Genomic DNA, 19974 nt, shown 5'->3' on the forward strand with positions numbered 1-19974 from the left:
GACTGCTATTTATAATGTTTCCTATAAAAGATGTTTCTGACATGGCAAGTGTTCATGATAATATTAATTGGAAAATTTAAAAAGCAGCTTACAAAATAACATTTGCAGTATGATTCTATTTTTAGAAAAAATAGATATACGTAGTATTTCTGCATGGAAAAAAGTCAGAACCTAAAATATATATGCTTTCCTGTAATTTGTACATTTTCTAAGTGCATATACATCATTTTTATAAACAGAAAAATTACTTAAAAAGTTTTTAACTTTTCATAGAAAAGAAAAAGGCAATCAAATAATCTGTGCCCTTGTATGCTCTATACTGAGCAATAAACACTAACTAGAGTCCATGTCATAGAGGTTTTATAAAAATTAATGATTAACTGAATATAACTCATTGAAAGGCTACAGCTAAAATAATGAAAGAGCTCTGTTTAGGATTTGGCTGTGGTAATAAGATATACTCCTACTCATTCCAACCCATTCAGCTAGCTCTATTTGCATTGCTCCATTCATCAAATGCTGTCACTCAATGTTGCTTAATCCAAGTGTGTGTATATATAGAGAGAGTTAGAATATAACTGCACCAACTACTACCAGTGTTAACAACGGGAAACCTCATCAGCTAAGACAAGCCTTTCACATTTACAACTTAGGTGAGTATCATAACCAGTGTGCAAGAATATTTACCATAAGTTATTGGAAAAGCAGCACAATAGAACCAATGATGTTTATATTGTCATATATTCTGAACTATTTCTGATTTAAAAGTAGAAGAGAAAAGAGTAAATTTTAAGTCTGAAAAAATGGTGAAAGGAATAATCATATTTTTCAACGTAAAAGATTTGTGTGTTGTTTAAAGTGAATGCTTTGCTTTCTAGAATAGGATTTGAAAATATTTCCTGACTATGCTTTTGACTCTTTATGTGATTCTTAAAAAATAGCTGACTTTCTCTGCATCAATGACTCCATTGTGAATGTTTCAGTTTCTTATCTACTTTGCCTAACCCTTCAAGCTAATGTCGATTTAGAGCAGAGTTCCTCCAAGTGTGTTCTCTTAAACTAGTCCATAGGGGTGTTGATATAGAGGAGGTAGGGGAGGTTATGATATCAAATAATTACTGATAATAGTTAAACGAAGGTACCCACGATTCTTCAATGAAGGACTGTCAACACCTCTGCTATGCTACCGTGAGTTTTCACTTTCTAAGAGGTAGAATGTGGATTGGAACATTTCCCAGATTTATTTGAAAAGGCAACTTTGTTTGTTTAAAGTCCATCAAGGAGAATTTTCTTCTAGAACATAAGATTCTTTGAATAAAAGAGAAAACAAACAAACAAAAAATCCAGCAATGCAATTTTCATGTTATCAGTAAAGTACTACCTGAACACCTACTGTGTGCAGGGTACTATTTGAATTGTTTTCTGTACAATTTAAAATTTAACTACAGTAAGGTTAACTAACTGTATTATTCTGCATGTTATTACAAATTAACTACCATATTAAAAAATTCATTATTTCAAAAATAGTTGGACAACTGGCTGAGCACGTGAAGTTTAATTCCCAGTTCTGATTATTTTTTGCCTACATTTAGATGGGAGAGGAGAGGAAATAGGGGTGAGGAAGCTCTGGCATGCAGATGAAAGTCAAGAGACTAAATTCTGTTCCCAGTTCTACTTTTGTGATCCTGAGCAAGGCACGTAATCTTTCAGTCTTTGCCTGCTCAGCTTTAAAGTTAGGAGCTCAGTAAAATGATGTCTAAGGTTCTCTGCTTCTAAGTGTTCTTGATCGGTAAATGTGGAAGAATTAGAGGAAGACTGTAAGGAATAACGTGACATCCTTAAGCTCTGTGAGGATAATATTCACTCCTAGGGGCAGAAGAGGGAGTCTTCAACTGTTTTACCATTGAAGGATTTTGCTCCTGAGACTGTCTGTACATAGGATGGCTGCATGTAAAATTCCAGTTCAATCTAAAAAAAGAAAATTTGGTATCTTAGCCTATTTAGGGTTGTCCAGGGACAAAAATAAAAATACATGAAGTTTATCTTCCAGTGAGTCCTCTAACCTAGGAACTCAAAGCTCATTCCTTACCCTGCTAGAAGAACTGATCAATGTGAAGTTAATAAGATAGTTCATCCATTTCTCGTTTAGAAAAAAAAGTGCAGCTTGCTGCCAGTATTAATTTAATTTTATATAAACATGCTCTTGGAGGCTAAAGTAAATCTAACTAGTTTTCAATGTGAAATTAAATACAAAAATGTTCTTGGAGTTATTTCTCAACAACAATTTGTCTCTAATTCTAATATAACAGAAAGGCATATATAAATCAGATTTATCAAATGAATTTTCGGCTAACAACTGTTCGAGAACAATGTTAAATTAACTTCATGTGTAGGAATGCTACATTTTCTAGGATTTGATGTTTTCTGTGATAGAGAATTGCTATATTTTATAAATGGAAATACCACTATTAAAAACAGAATGCTGTAAATACAATGATGTCATTAGTTTCTAAAGACTATCAATATACTAGAGCGATGTGAAAATAATATTAAGTGAGATCTTTCGTGGCAGACTTTGGGGGTAAGTTTTCTTGGGATAAATGCTGCAGCTGCAAGCGCTACCATCGAGATTCTTGGGGCAAACGGGAAATGTGTTAAATCAGTGGTCCCAGCCTTTTTGGCACTGAGGACCGGTGCTCCTTTGAGAATCTAATGCCCAATGATCTGAGGTGGAGCCGAGAAGGTGCTGCTAGCGCTGGGGAGCGGCTGCAAATATAGATGAAGCTTTGTTCACTTGCCTGCCACTGGTCTCCTGCTGTGTGGCCTGATTCCTAACAGGCCATGGACTAGTACAGGTCTGTGGCCCGGAGGTTGGGGACTCCTGGGTTAAATGGTAACCACTCCTGGGGTGATTTGGATTTTATTTTTTTAAGCATGCCCGGAGGTTGGGGACTCCTGGGTTAAATGGCCCGGAGGTTGGGGACTCCTGGGTTAAATGGTAACCACTCCTGGGGTGATTTGGATTTTATTTTTTTAAGCATGCAAAAAGAAGGCAATGCTTAATAAAAGAAGTAGTAACCACTAGTAGAATTTCAGGCAATGTCAGAGAGAATTACTGCTTTCTGGCACATTTACTTCTATTTTACCAGTGTATACCTAGAGTTCTGGTTCTTTTTAGTGGAGACAGTATTTTGAAACTAAGATAAAGACACACCGATACTGCTGATTCACATTTAACATTACAGGGATTTCCCTTGGTTTCTTTTATTTTACATTTCTATGTCCATTCCCCTACAGTGAAAATCCTATAACATCGATACATCTATTTATTTGCTCTATCTTATAGTATAACAAAACAGTCTCAGAATTCCAATACCAATATTATCACTAACAATAAGCCCACTGAGGAACATTTAAAATTTCTTTGCAGTTCTTTTTATCCTGTGACTATACTCCAGAACAGATATATATTCAAAATACTATGTTCAAATTTTACTAAAACAATTATTTTCTCTAAGTGCTTATATTTTCAGTTTTATATTGAGTTAACCACAGTTGTTTCTGTTTCTTTTCAAGTTGAGACAATTGAATTAATATTACATTAATCTAACAGAAGACTGGAAAAGGAAGCTTGAAATGAAATATTCAACCACCAAAATTTCCCCAGCAAAGATAAACAGCTCAGCAGGCCACGCCCTGATAAAATCTCCTGGGTTGAGAAGTAAGGACTTAAGCATTTCTGATCTTTTTTTTTTTATTATTGTTTATCACATTTTTATTATTCCAATGTTGGTAATTGATGCCTTACCAAAAGTTACTAAGGTTACATGAACTGCAATAAAAAGAGATGGCTCATAAGTATGTAGTCATCAGCCTTTAGTTTTAAATACTACATACAGCCAGATTTTGCTTATTTGATGCATCACAGGACAGGAATGGCTCAGATAATTTAAAACTGCTAATAGAGATAAACATAATGATAGCCCTTTATGTCAATCACTTCTTTCTACCCACATCTCCTGCCGCCAAATCCCAAAAACTTTTCCTAGATTAACTAACAAAATTAAACTGATCCACTTTCATTCAAAAAACATTTATTAAGATGTTTAGTGTATCAAGTTTATAGTCTTAACTTGTAATTTCTGATAAAGGAGAGAATAACAAATGAAGATATTTGAATAATCCAGCCCCCAAATAAAGCAAAATTGACTAAATGATGCTCAAATCAATCCAGCTGGAAACTCAAAGGGTTTGGAGTAAGTTGAAAGGTAAATAAAGTCTGACTATCTATAGCTTTAAGATGAAAGGGCTATCTACCCCTTTGATCTTTATATTATCTATCCTAGGAAATACTTATGCAAATTTATACTCATGTTTTAATACAGGAGCAGTTGCACAAAAGAGTTAACAGATCCCTGGTGGACTAGAGCAAAAACAGAAGATAGGGAATGATGGTGGGAACTGCATGTCCTTGTCCTATGAGCTCCTTTTCATTTCCTGGAACGTCTTTAAGGCTAAAGGAGAAAATAGTGTTAAAGTGTATTATTTCTGTTCTCCTTAAGTCTCCAGGCCACTCACGCTGTTTGTTAGTAACCAGGGAAAACAATAATTTGCCTGTGGTTTCTGAATGGCCAGGAAATCACAGTTAAGTTAGTCTTTTTATCTGAGTCTGATTCAAAATGCTCTATGCAAAAACAATGAATAAGTAGAAGTGACTCTGCAGTCTCGAATTCTCTCTTAATAAAGGATGTACTTTCTTTGTTCCTCTGGAAATGTGGGCTTTCTAAGATTCTGGAATAGGGAGCAGGCTGGCGCTTATACCAGTAAACTGGCATTGATGCAAAAATTAAAATGTAACTCCTCTTTTAAGGGTATAGTGATTTATTGATATCATTTAGAAAAATAGTGATAAAGATAACCCCCAAATCACTAATATGACTTTGGAATGCATCACAGTATTTTTATTGTCCCTTAGCAGATCTCCCTTTTCAATACTATTGGCTCAGTTTAATACTAAAATTGTCATTATTTAAACAGTCCTGGCCAAAAATTTAATGGTTAACTGTGAGATGTGTGACTTCTTAAAACTCAAAGTGCAAGAAATGTCACTTCATATTTTTCTAAATAAACTATTCTGAGCCCCCAGAAAAGAAAATGAGAAAGCTCATTGGGCTAGCAGTATTGGACACAATCCACAGCTCACAAAGCCACAAAACTCACTATCTAACCACTACAGGTGTCCATATAGTCAAGGACCCCTATGAGTTTTGGTCACCACCAAGGCATTTTACCTTTTGTACCAACAGGGTACACAGAACTTCGTGAACTAGAGAAAAGCACAATCCCAAACTCACCCCCTTCCCAGTTTCTAGGAAGCTACTCCCCAGGGATAGGCCATTCTCCCCTGCTACTTCCTCTCTCCCACATCCATCGACCCTTTCTCTTCCCTCACAATCCATCTTCCTTACACATATATAGCCAGAGATCACAATTTGGGAGACTTGAGAAGGATCCATCTAGCAGAAGTATTTGGCCTGAACAGTGTTATTAATAATGTTTTTTAAATTGAAGCCACGATTGAAAATTAGGAGATTTTGCATAAAAATCTGAATGTCAGATTTTTCTAAAAAAATCTGAAGATCTAGCAACACTGGGCTCATATCCCTGCATGGCAAGAGTTAGGGATTGAAGTGAGTAGAGATCACACCCTTCAGTTTGGGCCTGTCCATGGAAAGTCTTCTGTTATAGTAAAGGAGATTTGACTTTATCCTGTGGACAGTAGGAAACCATTGAAAATGTTTAATTGGGGGAATTACATGATATTTTTATTTTAAAGAGATCACATCGATGATGATGTAAAGAGAGTGAGGCAGCAAAAGTAGAAACAGAAACTGGTCAGAAGTCTACTACATTTATCTAGGGGACGGATAATGAGGGCATGACCTAAGACAACAGAAAGGAAAGGAAAGCCTAAATTTCAGATACATTCAGAAGGTGAAATTATTCAGATTTAATGACAGATTGAATAAATTCAGGGATGGAGAAAGAGGAAAAATGGATGACTCTCAACTTTCTGATTTAAGAATTGAATAGACGATGGTAGATAGTGGTACTGTTTTTCAAGAGAGGGAATTTGGGAAGAATATATTAGTGGTAAGAAAAGAGAAAGTTTTTAAATTTTAAGTACATTTGAATTTGGAGGAGGTGTGGGTCATCCAGGTAAAGATGCCCAGAATTCAGGAGGCTCTACAGAGACAGAGACAGAGAATTTTTAAGGTAGCTGAGTCAAAATGCTTGTGGAGAAAGAGCAACAGATATAAAGCTCAGGAAAGAGACTAAAGGTAGAGTTATAGTTTGGGGAGTCATTAGCATATAAAAGACTTAAGTCAAGCAAGATTACTCAGAAAGTCTAGAGTGAGAGGAAAAAGTAAAGGGCAAAATCCTGAGAAACATCATTTTAGGAGCAGGCAAAAGAGGAAGAACTAACGAAGGGACGGAGATTAGACAAGGGTAACCTAAGGAGACTGGCAACATGACAATAAGTGTTCAAATAAGGGTGTGGTCTCCAAAACCAAATGTCACAGATAGGTCAAGGGTAGTAAGCAGTGAGAAGACACCTTGGTGAAATAAGTGTTTGGGGAGAGATTGAGCAGCAAGGCCCAGCTCCCTGAAAGAACAGTAACCAACCCCTGTGGCTCATCACCATGCCCTATGACTTGGCCCAGAAGAAGTCAAAAAGAAGGAAGCTGCCAAAGCACAAGAGGGCCCAGAAAGAGACGTGAAGAAGACAGAGATGCTGTCACAGAACCCCAGGTTGCAGGGGAGAAAAATGACGCAATCAATGGCCAAGACCAGAGAAGTAGATTTGCTGACCAAGGAGCTAGAGGACTTTGAGATGAAGAAAGCTTCCGCTCTAGCTGTCACTGGCATTCTTGTCTCTCACTCCAGTAGTACTGATGTCCACATTTTCAACCTCTCCCTCATCTTTCTTGGTGAAGAGCTGCTCAGTGACACCAAACTGTAAGTACATTCAGACCATCATTATGGCCTCATTGGCCTAAACGGAATTAGAAGTCAATGCTGCTCTCTGTCTGCTACTAGGTAACATGAAGTACCCATCCCTAAGCACATTGACATCTACCACCTGACTCAGGGATGCCCCCTAGTGACAAGACACCCTTGCAGTATGTGATGGAAGTAGACACAGAGTGTGCCATGCTGGAGAGGGAGGCTGAGCAGCTGGCTCATGAGGATGCCAACTGTGAGAAGCTCAGAGAACTCTAAGAGCATCTGAAGGAGCTGGATGATGACAAGGCAAAGATAAAAGCCTCAGGGATCTTGCATGATGGGGTTGCACACTTGCTATGCAGCACGGAAATGAAAAGAATGGTGTCTGTACCAACATCTTTCGCATGCACAAGAAACCGAAGTATTATATGGATAATTATGATCAGTATGCGAAGACATGGCTAGAGCTGGAGAAGAACCAGATGAAGAGGTTTCACTGGGAACAAGATCATATCACACACGAAGAATTACATTGCTAGGCTTGGTCATGGCAATGCTAAGCTGTCGCAGCAGGTCCAGAGCAAGAGAAGATACTACAGAAAATGATGGCATCAGGACTGACAGAGAGGGACATGAATGATAAGACACTGTCATTTTATTTCCCACCGTGTGACTAGATCCCTCTACTTGTCATTAATGTGAGCTTCAAGTATCTACAACAAACTAGAATTTGGTATCGATCTTCACACACGAATGGCTTAATGGAGCCCAATGGAGCAGAGAATTTGACTCTTCTGAAGCTGCTAACTGGAGAGCTACTACCCATAAATGGGATAATCTGAAAACACTCTCATGTCAAGATCGGGCATTACAATTAGCACTTATAAGAGCAGCTAGACTTAGACCTTTCACCTTTGGAGCACATGATAGAGTGCCACTCAGAGATCAAGGAGACGGAAGAAATGAGGAAGATCATGAGTAATATGTTCTCACTGGGAAACAGAGGTGAGCCCAATCTGAAACCTAACTGATGTGCAGAAGTGCCAAGTATATCTACCCTGGCTGGCCTGGCAGAACCCCCATGTAGTCTTCCTGGACAAGCCTGCCAATCACCTGGATATTAAGACCATTGACACCTTGGCAGATACCATCAGTGAGTTTGAGGGTGGTATGATGCTGGTCAGCCATAATTTCAGACTTTGTACTTTCCTCCTAAGAATACGATCCTCACGCCACACTTCCAGTTGTCCTGAATACCAAAGTGTTTTTTCTTCCAAATACTCCCATTGTAAAGTATCTTTAATATTTCAACTACATACAACCCTTAATGAATTATACCCAGTCTTTGTCCCACTAGATGCTAGCCTGTATATCCATATTTTAGCCCATTTCTTCTTTTACATTCATGATTCTTCCTCACTATCACGACACTCACTTTTAACTCATCAAGACTCATATCCTACTCCCCACAGAGCCCAGTCTCAATATTAGACATGTCTGTCATGTCCCCATGGGATACTGATAAGCAGCATATAAGGTATGAGCATGCTTACAGTATTGTCTTATGCCTTTTAGCTCTGAAGAGAGAATGTGACACAGTTAATAAAATATTGTAGTAGTTGTCAGGAGACCAAGTTCAATGCTGGCTCTGGCACAGCTTTGTAATTATCTTTGTAACTATAAAAGCACTATATAAACGTGAGATACCATAGTTAACATTTCTGAATGGTGAAGCAATGTTAGAAAGTTCCAAGATAGATGTAAGTATAATTAAGTGGTCTTGCCCCGTTCAAATAATTGAAGATACTTAAAGGTAGATGCTCATCTAAATTGGAGTTACAATATAGATAATTAAAAATAGCTTACAAATGTTTATTCCACTTGACTTTGAAAAGCACACTAGAAATCTTCTGGAGAAAAAAGAAGATATAGAATGGATCCAAAAGTCATAAGTAATTATTTTTATTTTCTGAATTACTGTGAACAATTGAAATTTGGCTATACAAATTGCTTGATAATTCATTTACTATAATGTTGAAAGTTGAGATCTTATGACTCAGTGTTACAACTTTCTTTTCTATTTGATTCTGAAAAATTTTTTATGATTTCCAAGTAGCAAATTTAATTTCTTACCTGAGACTTTAGTTTTTCTTTGGCTAAATGAAATTAGAATTACTGAATAATTGATTAAATTTTTTATTTCAACTGATTTGAGTTTGCATTTTGTTAGTTCCTAAAATTACACTTTAGTATTTTCTTAGATGGAGGTAGATGGGAAAAGTAGCTATGATGTTAGACACACTCAAGTCACAACTTCTCATCAGACTTGTAACCTTGGGCAAATGACTATTAAGAGCCTCAGATCATCAACTGTAAAGTGAGATTAAGTCCTTCCTTGCTATATTATTATGAAGAATTAAGTGAAATAGTATGTAAAATTATCAGCATAGTGGTTGGCCCACTGTAAATGACAGCTATTTTTAAAATTGATAACCTTTATAGACTACAGCTATCCCTCCAAAATTAATAAAACTGTATTCTAGATAAGTAGAAAAGATTACAGACTTCGTGTGACCATAAGAGTTGCCCCTCGGTTAGGCAAAGATTGATATATATTAGATGTAGATCCACACTCCCTTACATGGAGTTCTAAAAACCAAAAAATTTTCTAAAGATATAAAGTTTTTTATAACCTTTAGCAGCATATGCTCTACATGACAATTCTAAAATCTAAAAAACTGAATTTTGTAACACAACTGGCTCCAAGGTTTCTGATAAGATACTGTGAACTTATAATTGCTTTCTTAGTCTTCTACACTCAGGGTTTTTTTTTAAAGGATAATGATGGATGGAATTAAATGGTATTGCAATTTTTTTTATTGTTTAGAATTCCAACAGAAGCCTGAAGAAGCTTGCACGATGTACTTTATGCAGCTCCGCTCTGGCCTTATCATAGAAAAGAAGGCCTGTTACTTTAAGAAAGAAATCACCCGAAGACATTCACTAAAAACAAGTAAGGGGAAAATATATTTCTTGGCAATTCTTCAATATAGTGATGGGTATTTATTTGCTTTCAGTTACCACATCTAGGTATATAATTTTTTTCCCTCACCCAAATTTTCCTTCTGGAAAAGAGTAAAGATGATAAACTATTTTAGCCTTTTTAAAAAAGGCATATAAAGAGTTTTTAATAGCATAGGAGAATGGTTATATTATAATGCTAATTAGAAACAGAGGATATACCACTGCAATAAAGCAAGTATCACAATAAAGTGAGTCAATCTTTTTGCTAGTGGAGGGTCTTGCCATCAGTTTGTAAAAAATGCAACATCTGTGAAACACAATAAAGCAAAGTATAATAAAGTGAGGTATGCCTGTATATTTACAATGTCTTTTCAGTGATTATTTTTTCATTTAAAGGAAGTAAACTAAAATGTTAATAGTGGTTGCCTTTTGTTTGCTGAAACCATAGGGTGACTACTTTTCTTTCACCTGGACTCTAATGGGTGTGCCTTTCTCGGGTGTAAGTGTGCCAGGGGGTGGCCAAAGCCCTGGGGCCAGTCATCACTGTTAGCAAGCAGCCTTGACTGGGAATACTCAAAGCAGGGGTGGGGATGGCATGTGGGGATGGGGTCTAGGCAGAGTAGGAAATGACAGTTCACTCCTACCTCCACCCCTGTCCTGCAGCTAGAAAGTACCAAAAGCAACATTTGGTATTCACCGCCTGTGCACAGCGCCTAAATCACCTTAAACGGTCTGCAGAAGACTTCGCCTGTGTTATACCTGGACAGGCCCAGCAATGTGCTACAGCAATCAATCGTTCAATTATCCAAGGTATGACTGGTCACAGGGGTGGCGTGGGGGTAAAAAGAGAGGTTAGACACAGGACCCTGGCAAGTGCCACTCCAGGAAGCAACCATAAGTCTGTGTCTTCCTGTATATCCGAAACTTCTGTCCATTTGCTGCTGATATGCCCATTTGGTGGTTGCCAAAATATGTGCAAGGTAGCTACTCTAATAATGATTGTGCATTCTAAAGTTAATACATCATCATTATTCCGAAATGCTTGCTATGGATTGGACACATTGTTTCTGAGGAAAATACATTATATTTTCATTTGACAATGAAAGAAAAGGAAGAGCTATTATATTTTTAAAGTATAATTTGACTCAAACATCTTAAATAGTTGTTAAACTGATTTTAAATTGCAACACCTACTTGTGCAAATAAAGTACAAGTTGATGATGACTATCAACAAGTGAAGAGATCATAAAGAAAACTTCACCGGGAGTTGCATGTTGTCATTATTTCTGATATAAATGTCTTAGGTCCCCAGAAGCATACTGAAATTCCTAAGTATTTTTAAATCATTTTATTTTAGAATTTCATATACAAATTCAGTATTTCTCATTCTCCTTAATATTTATATATTTTTCTTAGCATAATTCTAAAATATAAAGAAATTTTTTTTTCTCCAGGACTCAGCAAAGCAGTCCCTAAATCTACTCTAGTTTACCCCTGCATGCCATAGAAATATTATTATCTTCAATGCGTGCCAGGAAATTTTTTAAAAAGTTGGGAGTACTGCTTTTAAGTGTCTGTTATTTAGCCAGAGGACAGAATGGGGCTCACACCTGTATTCTCTAGGAATGCTGAAAGTTCTGAGTAACTCCGCACCTTACAGATGGGTATTCATTTATGTATGTCTATTTAAATACAGTTTTTTTTCTTACCCACAATCCCCACAATAGTTCAGAAGTTTCCTCAGGCAATAATTGTCACTTTTCCAGCTTTATTTTCCCCACCAAAACCTCCCATAAACACACTAACATGGCCTCCTTTGGCTTTCGTGTAGAAAACTAGCTTCTTTAATCCCATTCAGGTGGCATACTTCAGCCTTTGAGCTATGTTACATCTCTACAACAGTGATGAACAAAGTGCAACTCAATTGAAAAAAAAAGATAAAAGAAAAAAACCTTTGAGAAGGCACTTTTTAAAAATTGTTAAAAGATTGTTCATGAGAACAAGTTTTTGAATTCTTAATGACAAGATTCTCACTTGTTACAGAACGTTCTTTTTCCCTGAGCACGTATAATGATCAATCCGTTATTTTTGCTGTTGTGGCTGGAGGTTATGAGATCTCTGTTGAAGATATGGGAGAGAAACAAAATAAAGGTAAAATATTTCCTTTTGTCTATAATAATATAATGATGACTAGTAAGTAAAAAACAGATTTACCAAATCATAAATAATGGATTAACTCAGACATGGCAAATAATTTTAATGTGTGTGCTAACTGATGCATTGGCAATGGATGCCTGAATATGCCTGTTGAGGGTGATTCAGAAGCTTACTTAGGGTTCATCAGGGAGGAATGCTGATATGGGGAAGTGGTATCTGTTGTGAAAGATGGAAGAGGGGGCCATATTAGATATTGCTAAATTACCTATTAGATCTTCCCGGCCTTATCAACGTCACCAAAGTAAAACCTATAGTAAAAGAATATACCAGTGATATAAACAGTATTTTAAATATTTTAATAACAATTATACTGGAAAATTCATTAGGCCATATTTATACATTTTATGACCTTTCTCAAAACCACAAAAGTTTTGCTTTTATTGCCATATAAGAGGGCATTTTCTCATAATATGTATAGGTTGGAACTGAATAAATCACCAAAAGCATTTTATGCACTCTCTTTCAGGCAAGGTGTTATTTCACTTCTATGCTTCGCAAGTCTCCACAAGTAATAAAGGTAATTTGGAGGTCTGGGTAGCTGTAATACTTGAACTTTTAAATTTGGGTGAAGGCATACAAAAACGCTCCATGGGAAAGAAAGGTAGTCTCAGAAGTTTCTCTCCAGCCCTAGCTCTTAGAGGATTTGCTCCATATCATCCATTTTGCAATTTAATAGGATAAAGATTTGGCTACATTTAACAGAGATCCAGAATAATAGGGCCTCGAACTACAGAAAACTATTTTTTAGTCAGGGCTGGAATGGCAGCTCTGTTCAACAAGTTGTCAAGTAACCCACCTCCTCTTTCTGTGGCTCTGCCAACATGTATATGGTTCAAGATTACTTACCACCATGACAATGTCCAATTGGCAGGACAGAGGAAGATGGGTACATGAATTCTCTTTCCTTTTAGGCTATAACCTGTAAGTTGTACCTGACACTTCTACTTGCCTCATATTGGGCATATTGCTACAATTAGCTGCAAAAAAAGGGGGGGGGGGGGTGGGCGGTGGGGGGAAGCAGGGTGGGAAATATTCTATGATTACACAAGAAGAGGAGTTGGATACAAGGGACAACTATCAGTGGCTTTACATGCAGACAGAGAAGCTGACACTCAGAGAAATATTCATTAGAGCCACAATTCTACAGGTAGAAAGCATATAAGAAAAACTACCCTCTCTTCTTCAAGGAGCTTAGAATTATCTTCTGCTTGTCGAATGACTCTTTAGTTTCATTTGAGTGCAAATATTTCTAAGAGACATATTGCCGAATGTAGTGACTATTTTATATGACTTCTTAGATTCTTTCCTTGAGTGTTAAATTCATTTAAATGAAAATATGAGACAGTTCTTAACTTTACAATGTATATATCTGTAATTTCAAGGTGATGATGTCGATGGTCAAGGATTAATGGTAAGCCTGAGTCCTACAAAAGACAAAGACTTCTTGCTACGTGCCAACAACGAGGAGTTCTCTGTGGAGGTAACAGGAATATGTACTTAACTGTCACGATTAATGCCACTCATTTGTGCAGATTGGGGTGAAGAAGTAGTTTTGTTTCTGTTATTGTGCGTAAAACACAACCAGTAATTACTAAAAATTTGCTTCTGGAGTAGGAAAGGGAGGAAAATGGCATGTATAGCCTTGCTACTTAAAGTCTGGTCTCTTCCAGCGGTACAGCATTACCAGGGAGCTTGTTAAAAATGCAGAATTTCAGGCTCCCTCACAACTGAATTAGAATCATCATTTTAACAAATCTCCAGGAGACTCATATGCACATTAAAGTTTGAGAAGCACTGCTATATAGAATGAATCTCAAATCCTTCCTATTTCTCTTTAGGAATGACTCCATTATTCCATAAGAATTTCTTTGTAAAACATAGTTTTCTTAGGCAAATACAAAAATATCTTTACACTCTGAATCTGCTAAAGGGAAGGTCATTAATGTTTCCATATGTCAAGATTTATAGATAGCATAATAATCTACATTCTAATCATAGGATTTACTTCATAGTCTTCGTCAGTTAGTAAGTGACAATATTATATTGGTCATGATAAAGAATTATAAACATCCTGAGGAACAGAGAAGTCAAAGGTGGAGATGAGGAAGAAAACAAGAGAATATAATATGGGAGATAAATAATATAAATACACAAACTTATAAAGCTAACTCATACAGCCATGCAAGGTATTAACATAAACACTGGATGGTAATAACCAGTATCTCCCTTAACAAAACATTTCTAAGTGTATGTAACAGTGCTTGGTATATATAAGTACTCAATAATAAGAACTAATCCATACTGAGCTCTATTATATACCAAGCATTGTGCTAAATATTTTATAAGGACTATCATTTAACCCTCAAAATAACTATAATGAAGTTATTGTATTGCTCAGATAGATATTGCTGTGTAACAAACAATCCTCAACACTTACTGGCTTAAAATAATAATCATTTATATCACTCACATGTCTTTGGGTAAGTTGAGGGTTGACTGATTAGAAAGCTGGTTAGACTAAAATCTTGAGGCTTGAGAGGTAAAGCAATGTGCCCAGGTCTCAGAGATAACACATGGCAAAAGAGAGGCACAGATCCAGAACTGCTGCATCCAGATCCAGTCATTATAAGCTATAATATCTCTCAAAGTATACTACCAGTGAATCAAATCAAATCCTCCCACTTTGACCCTCCACTTACTTTCTCCTACCACCCCCTTCCACCCTCTACTTAGTAGGCAGACTTGCTAGAAACATCAAGTTATAGTTTTTCCCTTTTAGTGTCTAATACAGGAATGCGAAGTTGACTTTGGCCTTCCCACTTACATTTTGGTTGCTTTTTCCTCTTGTTTCCTCAGCTACAAAAATGTGAAAACCCACAGCCAGACCAGATCTTTCTCCTTCGCAATGTGCCCTCATCTTCTGAATGTGTTTCATTTGAATGTAAGAGCAATCCTGGGGTGTTTATAGGAGTAAAGGGTAACGAGCTTGTTCTAATTAAAGATGAGGGTTTAGATAAAGAGAATATCATATTCAAGCTCTCTTAAACTTAATGCGATAGAAAGCTGTGGATCCTGGATTGGGTAACCTGAAGAAGGGAGGAGAGATTTAAAAAAAGAGGGACAGATAACATTTAAGGGAAATAGAGAGTTCTTAGCATACTGTGGAATGTTTTCCTTCTTATGTGTAAAAACATTTTTTTGTAATCCTTCATTTCTGTTTTTTATTTCCCTCTGTATTGCTCCATATTCAATACGAGTATTAGTATATTAAATATGGTATTGGTAAAGAGACATGCCAGCATCTGAAGAGATACAAACCTTTGCTTTTTTCTGCTTTCGGTCCAGAAAGAACTTACTGTTTAGAGCTGAGACTTCTGGAGAAAAAGCAAGGGCCTTAACCCAAGTTTTATTTTAGATAGGAATCCATTTTTAAGAACTACATAGGAACATAATTTTCCCTGGTTCCAAACAATGGGCTCAAACACTAGAGCTGCTAGAGAAAACATGACCAGATCAGGTGCCTACATGGCTAGGCAGGTAATATAAATATGTGGAGAAGGCAAGGATAATATTAAAATTAAGAGAAATAAATACAGTATTTATAAATTGAATGATTTCACCTCTAATTTTTTAAATTCTGATTTTTATAGACTGAGTTAACTATAAGCAAGGCATTCTTACTTTAGGAAGTGAAATAAATTTTAGTGCAGATATAGATTAGAATCATTAGAAATATCTAACAAACTAAAACATTTTTCAAAAAAGTACTAAGCCACAACATAAGTTAGAGCACCCAAGTACCCTAGTGGAGCCAAAAGTCCTCTAACCCACTAGATCTAGTTGGGACGCAGTCCCAATAACTGGCTTTCCCTCATGTTTGTGGCATACCATGTACTTCTGACCCAGCTTCCAGAGATTAGTGGCTTTTGATATACTTGTCACCTTGGACAAAATTTCTGCTAATCCTTCTTCCTATGTGCACAAGTCTTTTCATTGGCCAGCTTCCCAATGACCCTGCTTACTATAAAATATTTGTTTGATTTCTGTTCCTTCTTTATTTCTTTTAACCAACCATGTCCTTGATATACCTTTGGCACCCCGAGTTTCATTTCCATGTCACCTGACATCTGGATGCCAACACCTTATTTCGGTTTTGTCTACCTGATGTTGTAAAATTTTACATAAACCTATCGATGGCAAAATTTTTATTAAAAATCTTTGTGTTTTACTGTTACTAAGGTAGTAAAATTCATACTCAACCATGTAACATTTTTGACTACTAATGGAATAGTTTTGCTTCCTTTAAGGCCTTAGTAATTTATACTATACTTTTTCATAGGCTTAACACTGACAATAAATGGTAAGCATAATAATAGAATACTTATGAAGTGACTTTTTGTGAAAGTATAAGCCTTTTGATTTCTAATCTGTTGAGATCTATATATAATTACTGGTGGAACTTAAAAGAGGCTGAAAATTACTGTATAAGGGCAAACAATGGTATAACAATATGTCTTTGTTTCATTATTTTGTCAATGATTTTTTTCTAGAGACAAAAAAGCAGAATTGATATCTTTGAAAAAACACTAAATGTTGACCATGTGTATCTGTATGACATACTTAAAATTATTATTAAGTAACTATTACATTGTTTATATTCTTTAATAAACTATTTTTCAAAAGTATGTGAAGCCATAATGATTTTATCATAAAATAATTCAACATTCTGAAATTCTAAAGCGAAAATAAGCGTATCTCAATACACCAATATTGATATTTGCAGTAGCTCATTCGTCTGAAATTTTTGGTGTTTCAAAACTAAGTAAGATTTTCGACAACAGGGATTGCATCCTTTTCACCTTTGTACTCTCCGTGCCCTCTATGATGACAAACACACAGGAAGTACTTTAACTCAAGATCAAATAGCAAACGTGCACCTATATTAGAACTATAACCTGAGACTTCTGACTCCTTATTTAGTTACCTTTCAACCTCGCTTATTTTCTAAGTTTAATTTCCCTCTTTTTTTTTTTTAAATACTCTCCACCACAACTATAGTCAGTATTGTTTGATTAAAATATTCAAATATGTGGTGGTTTTTTGTCACTTACTTGAATATGTTTTGATGGTCCATAACACACATTACTGGAAGGAATTTTTCCATTTTATTGTATCAGAAATGACAAATATGTCAAAACTTATTTTCCCTTATTTTATTTATATTCTCTAGATTTTTATTGAATACCTAAAAATATTGTCAAGAAAATTTTACTTGAATAAGTAAAGTTACTTAAAACTGGAAAAGAAAACTGAGATTTGAAATTTGGGAAATTTGGAAAGAAAACTGCTAATTTAATTAAAATGCAACAGCTGGTTAAAGTTTAAAAAGACTGACTTATAAGTCTTGCATCTGTGGAACAAAGTAAACCAAAAGAAAAAAAATTTTTGACCTTGGTGCCTCATGCTCAGAAATGGTGTGGTGGATAGAAAAATCTTAAGCTAGAGTACTCTAGTGAGGGTCGAGACAGGTTTGTCTCAAGATTCATTCTCCCCTCATACTATCGCCTATACAGCCCAGAAATATCCTAGCAGTTAGTCCTTAAATACATGCCATGTCTACTGGGCTCTGCTAGGCACTAGGAAAACAAAAAAGAAACCTAAACTATGTTCTTTGTCTGCATGGAACTTAAAACATGTACCATATGTATTCAAACTCCAGCTCTGCAGTACACATTTGCACAACAGTGAGAGAGATCGGTCTGAGTTTTTCATTAGGAAAATAAACAGAACCGAATTTTCTATCCCCATTCCCTAGTACCCACCCCTGATTTATTCATATATCCATTTTCAAGGTCATGTTAAACAGGTTCCTTCTATAGGCCTCAGTTAAATAGGGTAAATTCAGCTGTACCAAATCTCTTAATAGTCAGAGTTGGTGGTAGGGGTCTTAAGAATCTAAGGAATAGATGCAGGAGATGAAGGTGAAAGGTAATTGGTAGAGACAGAATCAATGATCTCTTTCCTGTTGAAGTGCCAAGATAATGAAACACTTACCCAAGTCCAATAATCCCTAACCAGAAGACACTTCCATAAAGAGAATGCATGAATCACTGCCCAGCATATTAAGAACATAAGCGTGGTTTGTTGCTTACAGTCTATGCAACTTTGGGAAACTGTACCCTCTCTCAATCTCTATCCTTTGTAAACTGAGGAGGTGCCGAATAGTTTCTTACCTAATGTCCATCACCAGCACACCTACTCCCTTACCAACAGAACCTCATTTTGTATTGGGATGGAATATATCCAACTAAAATATACTCTATCCCAGACTCCCATGCAATTGAGGTGATAACCGCTGGATGTTGTTCTGGACAATAAAATACAGGCAAGATAATGGTTTTAGAAAAACTTTTTTGAAGGTGCCATATTTAACTAGCATGGCCTTTTTCAGTCTTTCACACTCTCCCTTTCTTTCTACCCAGATCATAGATTGTGGCTGAATGTAGAGCAGTCAACTTCTGACCATGAGGTGATAAGTAGGGGGACAGAAGCCTAGACATTAAAAATCAAAAAATGTGAAAGAATTCTCGTGTAGTTAACAATATTGGTGTTATGCCTAAATCCCCTTGGGTTCCTTTATACTGGCTCCTTTGATATATTTCCATGTGTGCCATATACCCACACCACCACCAACCCTACCATCTTCTGGGTGCTTTCAATATCTAGCACTTACAGGTCTTCTCATGAGGATTGCTCTTATGATACTGATAATGCTTTGCCTTCTTGCACAGAGACATTCAAGTTTTTCTGACTTTGCATTCTTCCTATCAGCCTCACAAAGTTTCTGAAAGCCCAGCTCCCTTGTCTTGAGTGAAATAACTCTTTAATTTCACTCAAAAATTCCCCTATAGAGTTCATGCTGAAGCTACCCTCTTTTAGACTTCAGCAGATTACATTCTTACTTAGTTGCTTGTCCATTCCTGCCCTGCTCAACTCCTTTAGCAGTCTTTCTTGATAACATTTCTTTAGTAAATCACATGCACATAAATCCCTAATTCAGGGTCTGCTCCTAGGGAATCTAATGTAAGACACCATGTCATATGTGACATTGTTTTCTGCCTTCCTTAGTCGTGTAGTATTAACTACAAACTTTTCTGTTGAGAGAAAAAAATAAACCTATGTGTGCTTAAGTTGGTGTTGTGTTTGCTGTTGAATGTGGTTTAAAGCAAACTTTACCCATAGAAGAGATAATGGTTAATACCTGCTTATTAAGACACTGATAACAATTGCCTTGCATGTTACAGGCATTCAGTGAATGTTAGCTTGGAAAGACAGGCAAACCTGATTGATATTAACTGAGAACATTTTTTCTCAGGTGCAATTAGAAAGTAGAAAGACATAGTCAAACCCCTCCATGACTTTAAGAGACATTACCTGTAAGAGATAAAGTAGGGGTGTGTGGAGGGAATCAAAATAGATGAGATATAACATGTGTAGAAATAATCCACCAAGTTCATAGGTGTTTACCTGATTATACTTCTTAACCTATAAATAAGTTATATATAGCTTTTCATGTCTGTCAAATATTATAAATATAAAATGATTTAATAGTAAAAATTTAAAAAATGAACCATATTCCTTCAAAAGATCATTCTATAATATAAAAATAGTCATGGGGATGTAAAGCACAGCATAGGGAATATAGTCAATAATACTCTAATAACT

At 36.2% G+C, this 19974-nt stretch overlaps 1 protein-coding gene and 1 pseudogene across 3 annotated transcripts in view; both read left to right on the plus strand.

Annotated features, from left to right (window-relative positions):
• The window catches only part of IL33 (interleukin 33), a 33824-nt gene extending 16890 nt beyond the window's left edge, over positions 1-16934 (plus strand). For 2 of the 3 annotated variants that reach the window (XM_016138378.2, XM_016138379.2), the window contains 7 exons: positions 3577-3721; positions 9896-10021; positions 10696-10842; positions 12076-12183; positions 12716-12766; positions 13632-13729; positions 15106-16934. In XM_016138378.2, coding sequence (XP_015993864.1) covers positions 3637-3721; positions 9896-10021; positions 10696-10842; positions 12076-12183; positions 12716-12766; positions 13632-13729; positions 15106-15294 — 804 coding nt within the window. In that variant the 5' untranslated portion in view covers positions 3577-3636 and the 3' untranslated portion in view covers positions 15295-16934. Of the gene's footprint in view, positions 1-401; positions 654-3576; positions 3722-9895; positions 10022-10695; positions 10843-12075; positions 12184-12715; positions 12767-13631; positions 13730-15105 lie in introns of those variants that run through there. The other variant, XM_016138380.2, reaches the window with a different exon arrangement.
• LOC107507307 lies at positions 3731-9140 on the plus strand (annotated as a pseudogene).
• Positions 16935-19974: the final 3040 nt, after the last annotated feature.

The sequence above is a fragment of the Rousettus aegyptiacus genome, unplaced genomic scaffold (assembly GCF_014176215.1).
Source record: "Rousettus aegyptiacus isolate mRouAeg1 unplaced genomic scaffold, mRouAeg1.p scaffold_m13_p_3, whole genome shotgun sequence".
Taxonomy (NCBI): domain Eukaryota; kingdom Metazoa; phylum Chordata; class Mammalia; order Chiroptera; family Pteropodidae; genus Rousettus; species Rousettus aegyptiacus.